Source organism: Camelina sativa, chromosome 8 (genome assembly GCF_030686135.1).
Source record: "Camelina sativa cultivar CO46 ecotype springtype chromosome 8, ASM3068613v1".
In the NCBI taxonomy this organism is placed as follows: Eukaryota; Viridiplantae; Streptophyta; class Magnoliopsida; order Brassicales; family Brassicaceae; genus Camelina; species Camelina sativa.
Window position 1 is genome coordinate 11180863 of NC_141887.1, and position 17810 is coordinate 11198672.

The 17810-nt window shown below is 35.9% G+C and overlaps 5 protein-coding genes and 2 non-coding genes across 7 annotated transcripts; 2 read left to right on the plus strand and 5 right to left on the minus strand.

The window, feature by feature from the left end:
* Positions 1–302: 302 nt before the first annotated feature.
* LOC104707025 (replication factor C subunit 3) lies at positions 303–3767 on the minus strand. The gene is made up of 11 exons (XM_010423277.3): positions 3470–3767; positions 3268–3378; positions 2998–3030; positions 2563–2731; positions 1900–2081; positions 1312–1448; positions 1109–1207; positions 954–1023; positions 806–880; positions 636–681; positions 303–533 (listed from the first exon to the last, which is right to left on the minus strand). Exons 1-11 carry the CDS (start codon positions 3551–3553, stop codon positions 475–477), a joined length of 1065 nt encoding a protein of 354 aa, XP_010421579.1. The 5' UTR covers positions 3554–3767; the 3' UTR covers positions 303–474.
* Positions 3768–3780: 13 nt separating this feature from the next.
* On the minus strand, positions 3781–6612 carry LOC104707026 (uncharacterized). Its single transcript, XM_010423278.3, has 13 exons — positions 6400–6612; positions 6180–6317; positions 6003–6084; positions 5840–5916; positions 5634–5755; positions 5423–5540; positions 5211–5327; positions 4906–4997; positions 4764–4830; positions 4583–4664; positions 4404–4495; positions 4159–4302; positions 3781–4068 (listed from the first exon to the last, which is right to left on the minus strand). The coding sequence occupies exons 1-13, from the start codon at positions 6544–6546 to the stop codon at positions 3922–3924; spliced, it is 1425 nt and encodes a 474-aa protein (XP_010421580.1). The 5' UTR covers positions 6547–6612; the 3' UTR covers positions 3781–3921.
* Positions 6613–6708: 96 nt separating this feature from the next.
* On the plus strand, positions 6709–7974 carry LOC104707027 (large ribosomal subunit protein uL6z/uL6y). Its single transcript, XM_010423279.3, has 3 exons — positions 6709–7188; positions 7282–7404; positions 7726–7974. Exons 1-3 carry the CDS (start codon positions 6814–6816, stop codon positions 7810–7812), a joined length of 585 nt encoding a protein of 194 aa, XP_010421581.1. The 5' UTR covers positions 6709–6813; the 3' UTR covers positions 7813–7974.
* Positions 7975–8513: 539 nt separating this feature from the next.
* Positions 8514–10805, minus strand: LOC104707028 (sm-like protein LSM4). Its single transcript, XM_010423280.3, has 8 exons — positions 10547–10805; positions 10395–10436; positions 10243–10284; positions 9964–10062; positions 9788–9865; positions 9298–9334; positions 8944–9051; positions 8514–8827 (listed from the first exon to the last, which is right to left on the minus strand). Exons 2-8 carry the CDS (start codon positions 10395–10397, stop codon positions 8805–8807), a joined length of 390 nt encoding a protein of 129 aa, XP_010421582.1. The 5' UTR covers positions 10398–10436; positions 10547–10805; the 3' UTR covers positions 8514–8804.
* On the minus strand, positions 9571–9708 carry LOC147939937 (small nucleolar RNA snoR127). Its single transcript, XR_015564925.1, has one exon. It is a non-coding gene; the product is annotated as a small nucleolar RNA snoR127 (small nucleolar RNA).
* Positions 10806–10859: 54 nt separating the features above from the next.
* On the plus strand, positions 10860–10931 carry TRNAE-UUC (transfer RNA glutamic acid (anticodon UUC)). Its single transcript has one exon. It is a non-coding gene; the product is annotated as a tRNA-Glu (tRNA).
* A 93-nt stretch (positions 10932–11024) lies between these two features.
* On the minus strand, positions 11025–13860 carry LOC104707029 (uncharacterized). The gene is made up of 7 exons (XM_087462076.1): positions 12744–13860; positions 12587–12664; positions 12370–12512; positions 11994–12064; positions 11785–11880; positions 11483–11575; positions 11025–11339 (listed from the first exon to the last, which is right to left on the minus strand). The coding sequence occupies exons 1-7, from the start codon at positions 13185–13187 to the stop codon at positions 11254–11256; spliced, it is 1011 nt and encodes a 336-aa protein (XP_087318202.1). The 5' UTR covers positions 13188–13860; the 3' UTR covers positions 11025–11253.
* Between the last annotated feature and the right edge of the window lie 3950 nt (positions 13861–17810).

Genomic DNA, 17810 nt, shown 5'->3' on the forward strand with positions numbered 1-17810 from the left:
ACTTGTGAAGAGATAGAATCCTTACCCAAAAACAAAGAGAGTCTGATTTACGTACTCCGTCAAACACCAACTTGAAGCAGATGACCAAGTGAGATCCAGAGCCGTTAGTGCTCTAGAATCTTGAAGCACCAACATGAAACAGATGAAGCATGCATCCCTTCTAACATGAATGGATCCATCACCAACATATAAACTTAAAATGCAGCATTGATGCATCGTATATATAGGTGGACAAAAATTGGAGCAATGTTGATTAGGCTGTAAAAAATGATCAAACGGAGATTCAAGGATTGGGAGAGAAATTTGTGCCTAAACCGCTTCCATAGTTATTGAAATTAACAGTAAAGTCTGAGGGAAATAAATAGAAACATCGAAGTTAAAATGACCCACTACATCGAAACATCAGACCACACATAAAAAACAGTACAAGTGCAAGTCTGTCTTCTTTTCCTCGATTTGGTACCCTCCCTTCTCCTACCCAAAGGTTGAAATGAGGAAGTTTTTGTATATGCTCATAAACTTTGCCACAAATGCTGCACGGTAACACCAACACAATAAGCACCCATATCAATGTAAGAAAGATGATATTATATTAAGTAGCCTGCCAAATGCAATAACTAGAGAGTTTTATATACCTTCAATGTGAAATATGGCTTTCTGACCCAATCGCATCCGGTGTTCCTGTAAGAAGGGCCAAAGACATATTATCAAGTAAGCCATCAAAACAAAGGATGGGATTGGGAACACAGATGTTGAGATAGAATTCACAAGCAAAGACTGAGAGCGGTGTAACAAATATTCTTACATAATATGCAGCCCAGTGGCAGACTTCAAGCTTTAGCTCTGAGTCCAGTTTCCTCAGCAATTCATGAAGAAGTCTCTGAGAATCCATAAAACTATGGGTAAAAAGACAAAAAGGACCCAAATACTTAATAAATAGCTGAATAGGTTACCTTTAGAATGACTTCTGGTGGAATGCAATTAACTAGCAATTCATACACCTTTCCACGCACCTGAAATAACCTGAAAAAGCATACAAGAGATGTTATAATTCAAAGTATCTTTTAAGTTATATATTGTAAAACTAAATGATTCACTAAAGTCTGACTTTTTAGGGCTTTGTTCCTTCATCATGTCAGTTGCTATTTCAGTAACATACTCTTCCCAATCCATGGGAGATATCACTTGATTACTTGTGAACGGATAGCTACAAAGAAAAAGATCAAGATTAAAGTAATGAAAAGTTAAATTTCTAAAACATGAAACAAACTCATTGATTGTCTGCATAGATACAGTATATAATACGCTTACTTTTGGACACGACAAGTCTCAAGTGACAAAATAGCTCTTCGAAGACTGCGATTTGATTTTTCAGCAATACGAGCAGCAAAACCCTGGGGCAGTTGCAAACTTTCTTTCTTTGCAACGAACTCCAACACTTTCACTATCTGGTACCAGGGAGATACATTTTTGTTAACAATAATCTTGCATAGTTTTTTTTCTGTTTGGAAGAAAGTTTACACAGGCCAAACGAAGCAAACTAAATCTTATGTAATATTTTAACACCGGTAGTCTTTAAGAGACTTCGTAATAAGGATAAAAGCAGATAAACTAGTTTTCTTGCCAATCCAATGAGAAAGTACACGGCAAAATGGCAAGAAAATGTAAGAAGCTTTATCTATATTGTGTAGATTTTAAACAAAAAATGCAATATCAAGATGGGCTATTCTAAGAGAGGATTTGATATGAGTTTTCCCACTAAAAGCGACAAAACAAGATTTGGTGTCTCAACACTGAGCTGAACACAAAGCCTCATGCATTATCAACATTCCACAAATATTCTTGGCTGATTATTATACCGAAAATATTCTACAAATACAGAGGGAACAGCTTGTGTACCTCTTCTTGCGAAGGTGCATTTATGCGCACATTAAGACAACGAGACTTAATGGCTTCCGTAACCTTTGAAGAGCTGTTACAGCATAAGATGAGACGGCAAGATGAGCTATATTTCTCCATTGTTCTCCGCAGAGAATGTTGAGCTTCTCGTGAGAGCTTGTCAACCTCATTTAATACCAACACTGTCACAACCAAAAAAAACACACAAAATCATGCATTTGAGTACGCCCAAATACTTTTGACAAATATAAGAGATCATCCAACATCGTTATGTGAAAAGAAGTTGAAAAAATTTGGCAGGTCATAGAGGCAAAACTTCACCAAGAAACGATGTAAGAGACGAGAGATAAGTTGATAATCAAGAACATAGAACAATCTAAATGTATAAAAAAAGACATTCAGCTGGACAAGAAGCCTTAACTAGATATATGAGGATACCATCGAATTGATCATGTTTAGAAAAGGAAAAAAACACTATATAATAAACCATAAAATGTAGACCAAGTCAACCACAAAAGTATACAGATTGAAGATGACATCCAATTCCCTTATAAAAGTATCACTCTTTGTAGTTGATTAAAAGAACTACTATGTGCCCTGACATGCAAAATGTCTCCACTAATGATACTATGGTACAGAAAAATAGTTAGGCTGAATTATTACCCTTATATCCCTTCTTTCCTTTTGTGTCAATTGGTCTGTTCTTGGCCATTTCTTTAATTATCTCCTGAACGATGTATCGGTCCTGAAAGCCTGCATCACTTGGAGTAAGCTCCACATGATTGGTGCTTGATAATGTAGTCAGCTCGAGATCAATAGTTCTACTCCCAGCCTGCATTGTTCAAAAGTTAACATAACAAAAGATTAAAGACAACAAAATTGACAATTATCACAATGTTATCAAGTTTAAATCCGCCAAGAAGGGCCACCAAAAGAATTGATAGCAAACACAATTCACTTCTCTGCATTAACAAGTTAGATGATACAACCTGAAAAACGAGTAACTGATCCAACAAGAGCACAAGATGAATATGGACACTAAGCAGGTCGTTAGAAGAAAAAGCAAAGAAACAGAAAAAAAAATCATGTGCAACTCACATCAACTTTCCACGCCCTGTTCTCCACTTTCACCTGCAGTCAAGTAGTAAATCAAGGAACTTTTCAGTTTCCATATGAAATAAAAAAAAGGTAGCAATCAGAAGATAAACATCAATCTAAAGAGGATATAACGCGTCAGAGTTAGTGAGAGAGTTAAAAAAACACATCTCAACATACAAAAAAACAAACAATTTGCTTTGCTAAACAGCATTAAGGGTTCAAAGTCTTCATCTTTTAGTACTGAGAAAGGGGTTCAATTAAAAAGGATACCTTCTCTGCACTAGCACCATATATCTGCTTGAGAAGCGCCATGATTAGGGTTTTCTTACCCGAACCTGACGGCCCATAAAAGAGCAAATGCGGACAATCTTGCTCGGTAACCTAAGAGGAAAAATAGAAAAAAATCAGATTCAAAATCATCGAGAAAAAAATCCCCAAATCTCCTAGGGTTTGAACCAAAAAAAGGGCGTACCAGTTTCTTGAGATTTTGGGCGATATCTTCATGAACAATGACCTTGTCCAGTGATTTCGGTCTGTACTTGTCGACCCACAACATCTTTGCTTCACCACCGGAGGGTTTTCGGAGAAGACAATGAAAGTGGCGGGAAACAAGTGAATCGTCTTCTTCTTCCTCTCCTCGGCAGCTTTGTGAGATGTCTGTCTTTAGCTCTTTCTTCGCTTACTCCCACGTCAGGTTTGGAGAACCGAACCTTCTCTTTCTCTTAGAGTCTTTTCGTACCATACCCGGTTCAACAAAGTTGACAATAATACGGATACGGATCATTCGGATATGTATAATTTTTATTCAAACAAAACGTATCATGAATTTGATTACATCACTTATCATGGAATTTGAACTTATATATATCCTAACTATTACAACTTCTGTATACTGTAGATTTGGTATTTTTCACCGTGTCTGATTTAGAGTTTCCAGTAAATTTTGAATCTGTGAAAAACACCAGTGACCAAACCCCAGAAGAGAATCTCCGCGATAAGGACATACATAAGCACACCAACTCTTCTTGAATGCAAAACTCGGATAAACACATGCTCCCGAATCCAATTTATCTAAACCACAGGTTGTTAGTAAAAATCAATTGGAGTAGTAGTATTTGAAGACAAATAAAGAGGACATTCAGGCTCAGTTTAAATATTTACCAGTGTACTGTGCGGGTGGCGATAGTACCAACCATTGAAGAAAGCAGCCAACATGCCTTCAGCTCCCATCACGTAGACCAGCATTGCGTTCATGCCTATCCATTTTAGAGGCAGAAACATGAGTCTCCACTCTAATATATCGACCTGCAAAATCCCAAAACAACAAAAACCAATGAATCTGTTTTGTCCAAAAGTTTGTCATCAAACGTCTTTAGTTGTCGTCGATGTAGTGGAGCAAGAATTACCAGTGAATACAAGGAAGAGAAGACGAGCGCCGCTGCACCAGAGGTCACGCATATGTAGCTGAAACTGTAGAGTTGTTTGTTCAAAGGCATCACTGCAATACATTTTTGAGTTTGTTATATATGTTAAGAGAAGAGACTGTTTTGAGTTGGATGGATCAAAAAAGCAAGGTCTTTCTCACAGTGGGTGAAATGCAGAGTAAGCCCGAGAGTGAGGAGAACAAGACCGGTGGAGATCCAATGTTTCAACCGAGCTGAATGCCCCTGAAAAAATTGGTAATGTTTGAGATAATGATGTTGAAAAGCCAAAACGGTGATTGTTCGTCAGAGCTTGAGGCTTATGTTTCATTTTAGTAAGTTGACCTTCAAGTGTAAGATGATATGTCCAAAATGGACTCCGATGATTGTAGAAAGAATAGCAGATATGGAGCTGCAACAGACAAGTTTCTGAGTGTTATAAACTTCTGAAGATGATGATAGTGCTCAGTTAGTGACAAAATTAGACCTTAAGATTCCTTCAGGCTCAAACGGAGCACGGCACCATGACGGTGCATCTTGGCGTAAAGATCCACCATAAGGAGAATCATTGGTGCAAGCCTAAAAACTCAAACGAAAACATATTAGGATTGAGTTGATTGACATGAAACATATGTAATTAATCGACCCTTCCTTTATTTTCTGTAACATAAAACTCAAAAGCACATTAGGATTGACACAAATCATTATGCATTTTTAAAAAATTTCTAGCATGTGTAGAATCTTCGGAGAGAGCGTGCTCAGTCTATAAGCAAGCACAACTACGTATTGTACCTTGGATCGTTTCCACGCAGGACGTTGATACATATGATTAATCCCTAAAACTTGTCTGTCAACATATCCAACAGCATTGCAGGGAGGGTTTAGCTTTCCTCTCAGACCACATGATACCTAGGGAAGGATTCCCAAAATTTCTTATATTATCTGACCATTTTCACACAACCCTTAGTAATGATCACATAACATACAAACATCGAAAGACTTACAGATTGGATTTTCCCATAGAGAACGCTATCTTTATCATTGACAACAAACTCCCAGTCAGGAACGTAAGTTCCATAGATTGTAGCCAGATAAATCACGAGAACTGATGCACCAACAATCCTGTGAATGTACTAGAAACAAGATTAATTCGAAACTCTTGATCTGATTTTCATGAAATTTTAATTCTAAACTAACTCAAATGTCAGGTTTTACCAATGCCAATAATATGACTTGAATATTGAGAACCTCCCAGTCCCAGATGACATATTCTCCTCATGTGAGTCCTTTGTGAAGATTTCAACCAATGCTACTACCAAGTAAGATAAAGCTATTCTCTACATGAAAACAGAAGACAAACATGAACCTTCTAAGTTACAATACATAAATACATAAAATGAACCATGAGCATGAGACAACACCTGAAGAATCCCACAAAACCTCATCATAGTCACATCAACACCAAAGCTTAATCTATCAGGTGCATGAGAGAAACCACCTAAACAGCAAAAGAAAATAAACTAGTATCCAAATACATAAATGTTAAATTAAAGAGGCTACAATCTACAAGGTTAGTTAAATTACCTTGCAATAGAAGACCCCAGAAGAGAAGCTTGCAAGTCCTAAAAGCAACCTTCTTACAAGCTTCAAATTTGTTCGAAATCCTCTGAAAATATTGAGAACAGACACAGGTTTTGTAATTCAATTTCTATGCAACAAACATCAGAACTCTGAGAGCTTACGAATTCCAAAAAAACTGACCTTTAAGGAAAGAGCAATGGAGACGCCGACGATGAACAAAAAGAAAGGCATTACGAAATCAGCCAAATTGCAACCTTCCCATGGAGCATGAGCAATCACTGGCCACTCTCCTCCAGCGTCATCAACGAGAATCATCAACTGATTCAAGTAAGAACTTTTTAAAAGAAAAACTTAAAGTTCGGAATTTCGCAGGAAGTAAGAGAGAAAGAAAGAAACGTACGGCTACGGTGAGGCCACGGAAAATGTCGAGAGAAGCAAGTCTTTGTCTGTTTCCGGCGAGGCTCCTCCGAGATGATGAAGCAGTATCATCTTCAGGTACGAGGAGTTGTTGATCTTGACTCTTCTTCTCCACTTTGGTTTTCGCCATTTTTACCTCGACAAGCTCACACCATTATTGGCTCTACTACTCAACACTTTCCAAAAAAAAGATCACAAATTGCTTAACAGGCCGTGAGCTTATTAGTGGGCTGGTTTGATAGCCCATTAACATTTTTTTTTTTTTTTAGGGTTTCTGTGTTTTTAAAAAGCCGCCGACAAAACGATATATTAGGGTTTCATCTTCTGCCTGAGCTGCTCAAAACGTGAGAGAGAGCAAAAGAGAGAGTCGCCATCGTCGTCAAAGAGGTTGGTGAAAATGAAGACGATTCTATCTTCCGAGACAATGGACATCCCCGACAGCGTAACCATCAAGGTTCACGCTAAAGTCATCGAAGTCGAAGGACCTAGAGGCAAACTTGTTCGTGATTTCAAGCATCTCAACCTCGATTTCCAGCTGATTAAGGACCCCGAGACCGGGAAGAAGAAGCTCAAGATCGATTCGTGGTTCGGATCACGCAAAACCAGTGCATCCATTAGAACCGCTCTTAGCCATGTTGATAATCTCATCTCCGGTGTTACCAGAGGGTTCCGGTACAAGATGAGGTTTGTGTACGCTCATTTCCCCATCAATGCTTCTATTGGTGGTGATGGCAAGTCTATTGAGATCCGTAACTTCCTTGGCGAGAAAAAGGTTTGTCTTTTTTTTCTCTTCTTCATCACTGTTTTGGTTTAGTCTAAAATGATGGAAGACTGAAGGTAGATAGAAATGTGGTTTATATAATAGGTGAGGAAGGTAGATATGTTGGATGGTGTAACCATTGTTCGATCTGAGAAGGTTAAGGATGAGATTGTTCTTGATGGTAACGATATCGAGCTCGTCTCAAGGTCATGTGCTTTGATCAACCAGGTAACACTCTCTATAATTAGCACAGTTTTCATTTTCTTGGGACAAGGTTCAGTCTTTTTTTTGGTTGATGATTGAATTTGGTATTTTGCATCTTCTTCCATAATTTGTTTTCTTGTATAAACTTAAGATTGATGTTATCTATATAAATATGTCTCTTACAACAGAATGATTAGTAAATTTTGCCTAGTTTGTATAATAAGGATGACCATTTGTGTTTGGAAGTGTTTTGTTTGGCTGATGTTTGAGGTTTGGGATCACATTTTGCATACTGAAACCAAATGAATGGTTTGATTTACATGGATTTGTTGTGGTTATGTGCAGAAATGTCACGTTAAGAAGAAGGATATCAGGAAGTTTCTTGACGGTATCTATGTCAGCGAGAAAAGCAAGATTGTCGAAGAGGAATAGTTTGATATTCGAATGTTAGTTTTCGTTTTCATGGACCAAATCCACCTGTGTTTGCAAAACTCATTATCCGTTTTTGGCTTTTTTGTTTGGGATTTTATTTACAAGTTTTGGAGACAATCTCATTATTTACCTTGTCAATTCGTATCGGATTTATACTTAAAAGAGTCGCACACAGATCTTATCAACCTACAACAATGTTACAACTACACGAAAGTAAACCACAGTTCATCATGTCACAGTATTTCAACATATGCTGCACTGAATCAATTGAAACTTTCTGATTTTATTAACCAAAAAGCATTGAAGTTGTGTTAGAACTACACGCTTATTCTCTTCCTTTCAGATTCCTTCATCTACAGACTTCTTAATCCCAAATTCAAAGTGATCATTACGATTCTGATCTCTGCCCTAAGTTTTTGTTTCTCCTCTTCTGCCATTTAGAATTCGGTGAAGCTTTTACCTCAGCGTCGACTTTGTTTTGACTTGATGATCACTTGCTTTATTATACTTGCTACTCTCTAGGATTGATACAAGTCAAACTTTGTTTCTGTCTCCTTCGATCATACCCCATTGGAATATGTGATGTAATATCGTTTTAATGTTGACATCCGATCGTCTTCCTCTGGCTTATAGTTTATATTCTAAGATTATGAAATTTGATCACATAATAATTATTTTAACTTCAGCAAAAATTGCTAACATTGACCGAACAGACTCAATTGAAGCGTAAATGAAACAGCATTCTCAAATTTCATATACCGTCAAATTTCACAAGGCAAAAGACAACTTCTGTTTCCAAAAGATCAAAAGGAGAATCCAAAAACACATTCCCTCCCTATCCCTTACATACGTAAATAGAAAACCAATGAAAGACCAACTTCTTATGTAACTCTGGTTTTCTCTACAATCAAACTAACCCAGTAGCAGCAACAAGAGAAGTTAGCAGCGCTTGGTGCCAGCTAAAAACAGAGAAACTCTTAAAAGTTGTTGTATTAACCACGCCCACGACCTGCTCCTGTTTTCACAAGACAACACAATTTGAGTTTAGCTTAAAATATATTAGAGGCAGACACAGAGTTATTCTAGTAAAATCAGAGTTTTGTGACAGCTTTGGCTGTGTATTTTTTTTACCTCTGTTACCACCCATCTTCCCCATTGAAGTTCCTCGGCCTCGGCCTCTGGCCCCTCCATCTTCCATACCACGTCCTCTTCCGCGTCCAACCCCTGGTGGTTTCCTATCTGCACATATACAACCATTACTGATAATTATCAGGAACAGCTTGCATCTGCTTGAAAACCTCCCAATAAATCCGTAATTCTTGCCATTGGATCAAAACAAAAAAAAACATGGCTAATTTGTAACGCTTGAGCGTATTGTATTCTCGATTAAATTTTTACAGTTAAGTATTCTCGATGTCAACACTTCAGAAAACTCTTAAGAATATTTCAGTAAAAGCACAACATAGACAGTGAGAGATACTATACCTGTGCGGGTTTTCTCCTCCTGTACTTTATCAATCACCTGAAAAGAGAGAAGAAATCAATACAAGTCAGTCAACTCAATCTAGGTTGAAGCAGCAAATAGAGAATAGAAACAGCTTATAACTGTCACTTCCAAGTAAAGATATAGTGAATGATAAGTGATTATCTTAGATAATATAGGGATTGAAAACGAATTTAAAAAGAGCGTATTTCAAGAAATGGAGCAACTGGCTTCAGAAACAAAACACAGCAAAGTCCATAAAAGTGAAAAAACATTCTGGTCAGGTAAAACCATTCCCTGTGATATCGTCTAAGACGCACTACAACAAGAGGCACCCTATCTGCTGAACAGAGTTCCACAGAAAAATGCCTCTTGGAGCACATATCTGATTTGGCTAAGTATCGTCATTCCAGAGAAAGAAGAACCGAAACGAAAGAAAGAAAGAAAAAACTCGATCAAGCAAGAGGCATATTATACAAGAAAACATATTACCGCATCAGGAACTCGAAGATACTTGATTGTGTTACCACGGATATAACATTCGGGCATTCTCCAAAACCTGTCTCCGTCCTACAATGTAATCAAGCAGCAACGTATCAGAGTCTCAAACTACACAAAATCTCATTACGGAACAGACAAAATAAAAAAAAAATTTAAAAAAAGATAACCTTTGATGTACAGATGACTTCACGCAGATGGATGTTCATCCAAGTATCACAATTCACCAAATGCCCATTGTAGGTCTCTCCATTCTTAAGCTCGACAAGCTACCAAAACAATTCAATCATCAAAAAGATGCAAACTTTAAGCAATTGCACACAACTATCATAATGCAAAAAAATATATAAACCCTTTAACGCAACATCTCAAATTTAAACAGTGCTCGCTCAAACTCAGCTCCCATACAAAAGACAAAATAAATAATCAAGGATGGAAATTTCACTAACCATAGGATGGCCTTGAGCAGTTTTGAGGAGCGAAAGAGGAAGCTAAAACAAATCAAAACAAAACAAAAAAGTTAAGAGTCAGAATTTGAAATAATAGTGAAGAAAACAAGACGGAACGAAAAAACAAACCCTAAGTCCATCACGCAACTTACCATCTTCTCAGATTAGAAGCTTCACGGATCCGTAAAATAAACCTGGGAATATAACATAAAACTATCCATAAGATGCGGAAGAACCTAATAAAGTAAAACAGAACAAAACCCTAGTTTGGCTACTTCAAAAATTTCAAAACAAAGGGAGAAACCTTGCTATATACTTAGTAGATCGGCTTCCTCTTCCACGGGAGAAGATGAAAGCGATTGGAAGAAGAAAGAGAGATCGAAGATTAGAGGGAGGCGACGAAACTTCGAAATCTGTTTGCTTTCTTCGACTTCTCGTTGACAGTGAGAGGGATTTCTAATGAATAAAATGATTAATGAATCGCGCTGTTCTTTTTAGTTTTAGGTCAATTGTGAAACTTTTAGTGATTTGCACTCGAGCCCCCTTAACTTTATAATAATTTCGTGTTTTCCTTGTATTTAACTCTAGATATAAATATATACCAATTTGTCAACAAATCCGATGTCGTCCAGCGGTTAGGATATCTGGCTTTCACCCAGGAGACCCGGGTTCGATTCCCGGCATCGGAGCTTTTTACTTTTATTTTTGCCTGCTGTCTTTTTATACTAATATTATCACCAGCAGGCAGCAGTTTGAAATGGTTAATCAGGAGTCTGGAGGAAAATAATAAATCTGTAATATGTTATTGATGAAATTAATTTACATCACCAATGTCACTTTGGATACAATTTACCTAACACACTGTTAAAGCTATTTGCAACCCACAATATTTCACACCTGTCTAAATTAGCAAACCAACTGGAACGTGCTTGACCTTAGACCATCGCCAGTAACTTATCTTAATCAAATTCTCGACCAGACAACTGCGTAATCGTCAACATTTAACTGGTTTCAGCACATGAAAAGCTGATAGTCAGGTTCCTGAGTAGTTCCGACATTCAAGTAATTGACATCAACTGCCGTTGTTCCCAAATCATCTGATGGAGAAGGATAAGACAGAAATTTACAATAGATCATAGTTCTGTAAGAGATATTTGAGTTCAAGTCTAATCAAAATGTGATATACAATGAAGCAAATAGAGGATAAGTGAGATGAGAGAAGGCTTAGAGTTGTTCAAACCTTCGTATATTGTTCTTACAAACTGAACATACTTAGGGATAAGATCCCGGTATATGATTCCATCTGGGTGCGCATCAAGCACCACAAGTACACCTATGGATCAATTAAACATTACAGTTGCTTCACGCGATTCAAAAGAACGTAACACAAGAGAAATTTCTGGAATGAACAAGAGTAGTCATAGATACGTTTGTACGAATCAAAAGGAATGTTAGACCGAAGGTCATGAAAGGAAAAGTGTTCAGATTTTTAGGAAAGTTCTTTTTTATTACTCTCGGAGATGACAAGAGAAGTAATGATACCTAGAGCAACCCAACCTGGACTAGAGTTGCTGGGTAATGGTGCCAGCCATAGGATATTCCTCAAGTTCATTGAATCATCGTACGTCACATCAGATCCTAACACAAAAGAAGTTACAATTATAAAACTGAAGATTCAAGGGATTTTTGTGACCATTTCTGTATTTCAATGCAAGAAAAATCACAGTCACATGGACAAGAACACAAATTACCTCTCTGGCAATATCCCATGTTGTAAGGAAACACTTTCTTGTCATAAGCTGGATACTCTTTAGCATGAAACCTACCATCAGCAGAAGATACTGATCAACAACACTAGTTAAAATCTAGTTCAACCTTGTAACTATTTCTAGAAACTTCTTCCATAAATCACTACATATGTTCAACTTCTAGAAATATTGCAACAAGGGTGATAAGAATCAGAAACCATTCTTTATTTATTGATCATGAACTGTTGGTTACATTCAAGAACAAAAGAGAACGAACCAAAGCCTAAAGGCTCCCACAATTAACTAAATGGTAAAGACCTCCTCAATGATCCTTCCTTGTTACTATTTCAAGTGTGTAATGCATATTAAGAAGACTTACAGTATCCCAAGGCGTCCAGTATCTGAGGCAAGAAATAGGTGACCATGGAACAAATCATATCTACTCAATGACACATTCAGTCCAACACTAGGTCCCCTAGATTCAATTAGTTGAAACAAGAACTCGAAATATGAGTTCACTTCCTGTTCATTAGCATCATCAATCAGAACATAACACCATGAGATTTTAAAAAAAAAACACCAAAATAGCTTTTTACCTCTGCTATAAACTGACGACCATATGGAGTTCTTGTGAGCTGGCATTTATTTTTTCTTGATTGTTCAACATCAGGAACCTACAGCACGTAAACCGAGTTTAATTAAACCAATTCAATTCAACGACAATATCCACAATCAAACGAACAAAGAACAAACCGGGATCACTTTGGGATCGAGAGTTCGCTGGATTGAACCGGGATCACCACCGGAATCAACAGCGAGACGAGCAAGTTCCAGAATCGGCTCCGGTGGCCACCAGACAAGAGAATTCTCATCTTCAACCTTGCTCCGCTTCTCAACGGCTTCGATTTTACCTGAACAGAGTCCAGTGCGAAGCGAACATCGTCCGAATTCGGGTTTAGGTTTATCCGGTTTGAAAGGGACGAGGAATTTGAGACACGATTTGATATCTCGAGATACGATCGGGTTAAGGGACGACGCAGCGTAGGATGGTCCGAGAACGGAGATAAGATCGTCGGCGGTGGCTTTTGGCAACGACGACGGAGCATGGGAAGCGGAGTGGAGTTTGAAGGAAGAAGATGCTGCGATGGAGAAGGAGATGAAGATGGTGAAACGAAGAGGTATGTATGAATTCACCATCGTCGCGTCCTTCCTCTGATTCTTTGGTGAATCCACATTATCTCTTTCAAGTTATGGGAGAGAAAAGGACAGTTAGGTAAGAGTGAGCAAATTTGATTTTTCGTTAATCAAAGAAAGAAGCCATTATTAATTAGGGACAAGCAATCAAATTCGTGTTTTCTTTCTTTTATTCCATTTCGGCTCATTAATAAACCCGTTAAGAGGTACTAAGGCCCGACCCACTAAAGTACGATCTGATCATCTTGTTAATTTTAACATCCCACAAGATAAATCAAAGTCAAATTTACACACATCGTTTTCATTATCATTTTTCAATCAGTTTTATCAAACACAAGTTTGGTTATAGTAGTCTAATAATCTGCAACAAGATTAAAAGGTTTTAAATTTACTTTCTTCGATTTTAGAACTAATTAATGATGTGAAAAATACTGAACCAATTCTTATTATGATTCCAAAACAAAACAAAACAAAACAAAATTAGATTTCGAAAGAGTAAAACGTATCTTACTAGTATTACAAAACATCTCACGCAAATATACAAATATAATACTATAATCTAATACATATTCTATTCGATTCAATTAAATGTTGTTTTGGTATTTTTTACATGAATTTAATATACTAATTTTTATTTTATATATCCTTAATTAAAATATAGTCGATTTTTAGTGGGGTTATTGGTTTGAGATTTGAATAGAGTTTTAAAGATTTTAAATGTTACTTAAAATCTGTTTTTATTAGATCAAGTTTTTGTTAAACTCTGTTAAAGTTTAGTATTATTAGTTTCTGATTTGTAAAAAGTCATTTAAAATCTTAACAAAATTGGGTTATTGGATTCAAACTTTTATAAAGTCATTAATGTGTTATTCAATTAAAACAAAAGAATATAGGATTGTTAATGAATTCAATTATTATGTTATTGGTTCATGATTTTAAACACTTTCTTTACTAAATAAAAACATGGAAAGTATCACAAAAATACTAGCATTGTTTGGATTACTTTACAAGATTTTAGATAACTAATCAACAAAACTCTCTAGCAATCTTTAACCATCTTTCACTTATTCACTTTTAATGATTTTGTTGAACTGTTTAAAAATCTTTATAAATTAGAATCCAATAACACCCCCTTAAACTTAGTTTTCGTTTTACATTTTTTTAATGAGATAAAATTAAATATTCTCATATCAACTTAACAAAAAATTAAGTGAATCGAATTCGGATGAAACTAACCTGTGACGATCTAAATGAGTTATCGAGTTTTTTTATAAAAAGCAGAAAAATAAATCATAAATATTAAATGTGATCTCCAAACAATACTTCACCATCATTCTCCAAAACTAAATCCGTGACGATCATATATATTCTCTTTATCATATCAAACCAAACTGCAGCGTGATTCACTGAAAAATCAATTATGAACAAATATATCAATCTTCAACAAATATCTTCATTACCGAACTAATCCTGAATTTGAGTCACGTAATCGATTTCCAAATCAAAAATCTCATTAATTATTTTACTAAACTAACAAACCTCATATAATTCGAATTTAAAGAGAATATACCCTAAAACTAACATAATCGAGTGATTGATCTACGTCTACCTATAAATACAACTTAGTCAAAGTTGAATTCATCATACCTTCGACAAAGCTTATCAATCGTAATATTCATTATTCAAGACTTCCGATTTCTAAATCACAATGAAGTTTATAACTGACTATGAATATGTGGTCATGTGTGTAGGATACTATGATTCATGCGACAGTTAAAAACAACAACTAACTAAGTTCCATTAAATGACCGTACATAGTCAGTGGAGAATCATTGAGAAATTTGCATTGAAGAAGGCAAAGGAGAAATTTAGAATTACAAAGCACGTCTAACATATTTTGCATTGTCAAAGGTACAAAGCATCACTAGCATATCCCTTATAGTGAGTAGCCAAAAAATGAAAGACATCCAAGATCCACTGATTTTGGCATGATTTGATCTAAACAAATATTCATCTGAAGCAAGAGAACAAACGTTTAACGACATACCATAATACTTTAGTTGGAATCCGAAAGACAAATGCTTCCAAAAAAGAAGAACAATCACGAATAGGATTAAGGACAACTTATATTCCAAGTAACTTTTATGGTCATATATCTTTGAAACTTATTTTCCGTATTCTAAAAGAACAGACATGTGATGAAGATTTGAGGATTTTTAAGAGTGTTGTCTATGTCTCTTACAAGGAAGCATGTTTGGTCAGAGGTCTTATTAGTTGTTGTCTAATAAGACTTCTAACTCTTGCAAGAAACGACTTATGTTTAGAAATATATATATATATATATATATATATATATATATATATATATATATATAAAAGTGAAGTACAAAAACACTTATGTGTTGGGTCAATATAAAAAAAACCCCGAAATTAAGTAAATCGAATTCGGGTGAAAATAACCTGCAGCAATCTAAATAGGTTATCGGGTTTTCTTTATCAAAAAAAAAATAAATAAATCATAAATATTCAACGTGATCTCCAAACCAAACTTCAGCACTATTCTCCAAAATTTAACCCGCGGCGATCATAAATATTATATTTATCATATCAAACCAAACTTCAGCGTGATTCAATGAAATATTTTGGTAAAATCATTTATGAACAAAGATATCAATCTTCAACAAATATCTTGATTACCAAACTGATCCTAAATTTAAGTCACATAATTGATTTCCAAATCAAAAATCTCATTAATTAGTTTCCTAAACTAACAAACCTCATATATTTTGAATTTAAAGAAAATAACATAATTGAGTGACCTATCTACGTCTACCAATAAATACAGCTTAGTCAAAGAAAGTTGAATCCATCATACCTTATACAGCTCATTAAGCTTATTAATCGTAATATTCATTATTCAGGACTTTCAGTTTATATATTACAATGAAGTTTATAACTGAGAATAAATTTGTGGTCATGTGTTTAGAGTATTCTGATTCATGTGGAGGTTAAGAAATGACAACTAACTAAGTTCCACAGAGTGATCGTACATGGTCAATGGAGAATCATTGAGAATTTTGCATGGACGAAGGCAATGGGGAAATTCAGGGTTACAAACCACGACTAACATATATTGCATTGTCAAAGTTACTAAGCATCACTAACATATCACTTCTGTTCTTCTACCATTTTCAAAAAGTTTCACTTCTCCCTTAAGGTGAGTAGCCAAAAAATGAAAGACATCCAAGGGTACATCCAAGACAGCCAAAAAGTTTCACATCAGATGTTAGTTCTCTTTCTTTAGATGAATAGTTGGAATCCAAAAGGCAAATGCTTCCAAAGAAGAAGGAGAAAAATCACAAATAAAATGGAATCTTATATTTCAAGTAAGTTTTATGGTCACATATCTTTAAAACTTATTTTCCATTTTCTAAAAAGGACCAACATGTGATGAAGATTAGAGGACTTAGAGTGTTGTTGTCTATGACAACAAGGAAGCATGCTTGACCAGAGATCTTATTAGTTGTCTAATAAGACCTCTGACTCTTACAAGAAACGATTTGTATTTAGAAATCTCTATATATGTAAAAGAAAAGTACAAAAATGCTTACGGATCTGGTCAATTCCAGAAAAAAAACCCAAAATTAAGTGAATCGAATTAGGGTGAAAATAACCTGCGGCGATCTAAATGAGTTATTGGGTTTTCTTTATAAAAAAACATAAATAAATCATAAAAGTTCAACGTGATCTTCAAACCAAACTTCAGCATCATTCTCCAAAATTAAACTCATAGTGATCAGATATATTCTCTTCAGCGTGATTCACTGAAAACATTTTCGAAAAATCAATTATGAACAAAGATATAAATCTTCAACAAATATCTTGATTACCAAACTGATCCTAAATTTGAGTCATGTAATTTATTTCCACTCTTTTAATTTTCCAGCTTCAAGATAGTTCTCTGGTTCTCCATCTATTGTTAGAGATAGTCTGTGATGTTCATATATTTTACCTTGTTTTCCCTTAGTTTATTCACAACTTTTGCATCTTTTGCTATCCATTTAGGCCATTATTGTGTAGCTTTAGGACTAATCATGCATTAGAGTATAGTTTCATTGCATTTGCATCTTTTCATGCATAAACAGGTGATTTTGGAGCTTAAGGAGCATGGAAGCAATGCTGAGGAGAAGTGAAGCAATCCTGAGGAGAAAACAAGAGAGTTAAGGCTGTAGAATCAAGGTCCGGAGTCCAACTCGACCGCACCACTCGACCACCACTCGACCGTGTGCTGAGAAGGACTCGACCGAGTGGAGAATGCACGAGAGAAGCCAGCTCGACCAACCACTCGACCGAGCACTGGTCGAGTTGACCGAGCCGTTGACTGCTTTGACTTTTTGTATTTTTAGGGCTTCCACCTCACCTCCTATATAAGGCCCTTGTACCTGCAGCCACCAGAGAGTCCAGCTTTTTAGAGAGTCTAAAACCTAGTTTTTACCTTTTTTAGATTTTATTCCTTTTGCACTTTCTTTTATTTTTAGATTTTGTACTTGTTTGAGAGAAAAAGACTAGATTCTTATATTTTGTTTGTTTCATAACTTTCAAAGTATTAAGATTTCGAGTTTTATT

Bases quoted from the DNA above. Each gene is read 5' to 3' on its own strand.
- LOC104707026 (XM_010423278.3), bottom strand. From the start codon at position 6,546: ATGGCGAAAACCAAAGTGGAGAAGAAGAGTCAAGATCAACAACTCCTC. The intron at 4,303-4,403 runs GTAATTCTTGCT...GGGATTTTGCAG, and splicing joins TCTCTTCCTTGTATTCACTG to GTCGATATATTAGAGTGGAG. The intron at 4,069-4,158 runs GTAAATATTTAA...CCTGTGGTTTAG, and splicing joins GCCACCCGCACAGTACACTG to ATAAATTGGATTCGGGAGCA.
- LOC104707027 (XM_010423279.3), top strand. From the start codon at position 6,814: ATGAAGACGATTCTATCTTCCGAGACAATGGACATCCCCGACAGCGTA. The intron at 7,189-7,281 runs GTTTGTCTTTTT...TTTATATAATAG, and splicing joins ACTTCCTTGGCGAGAAAAAG to GTGAGGAAGGTAGATATGTT. The intron at 7,405-7,725 runs GTAACACTCTCT...GGTTATGTGCAG, and splicing joins CATGTGCTTTGATCAACCAG to AAATGTCACGTTAAGAAGAA.
- LOC104707029 (XM_087462076.1), bottom strand. From the start codon at position 13,187: ATGGTGAATTCATACATACCTCTTCGTTTCACCATCTTCATCTCCTTC. The intron at 11,576-11,784 runs GTATCATTACTT...ATTGATCCATAG, and splicing joins TCCAGGTTGGGTTGCTCTAG to GTGTACTTGTGGTGCTTGAT. The intron at 11,340-11,482 runs GTTTGAACAACT...CTTCTCCATCAG, and splicing joins TGTAAGAACAATATACGAAG to ATGATTTGGGAACAACGGCA.
- LOC104707028 (XM_010423280.3), bottom strand. The intron at 9,335-9,787 runs GTAATATGTTTT...CTCTCTTTTCAG, and splicing joins ATCTTCGAGTTCCTGATGCG to GTGATTGATAAAGTACAGGA. The intron at 8,828-8,943 runs GTAAAAAAAATA...TTGTGAAAACAG, and splicing joins GAAGATGGGTGGTAACAGAG to GAGCAGGTCGTGGGCGTGGT.
- LOC104707025 (XM_010423277.3), bottom strand. From the start codon at position 3,553: ATGTTGTGGGTCGACAAGTACAGACCGAAATCACTGGACAAGGTCATT. The intron at 1,208-1,311 runs GTAAGCGTATTA...TTTTCTTTGTAG, and splicing joins GAGACTTGTCGTGTCCAAAA to CTATCCGTTCACAAGTAATC. The intron at 682-805 runs GTAAGAATATTT...CCCTTCTTACAG, and splicing joins GCCACTGGGCTGCATATTAT to GAACACCGGATGCGATTGGG.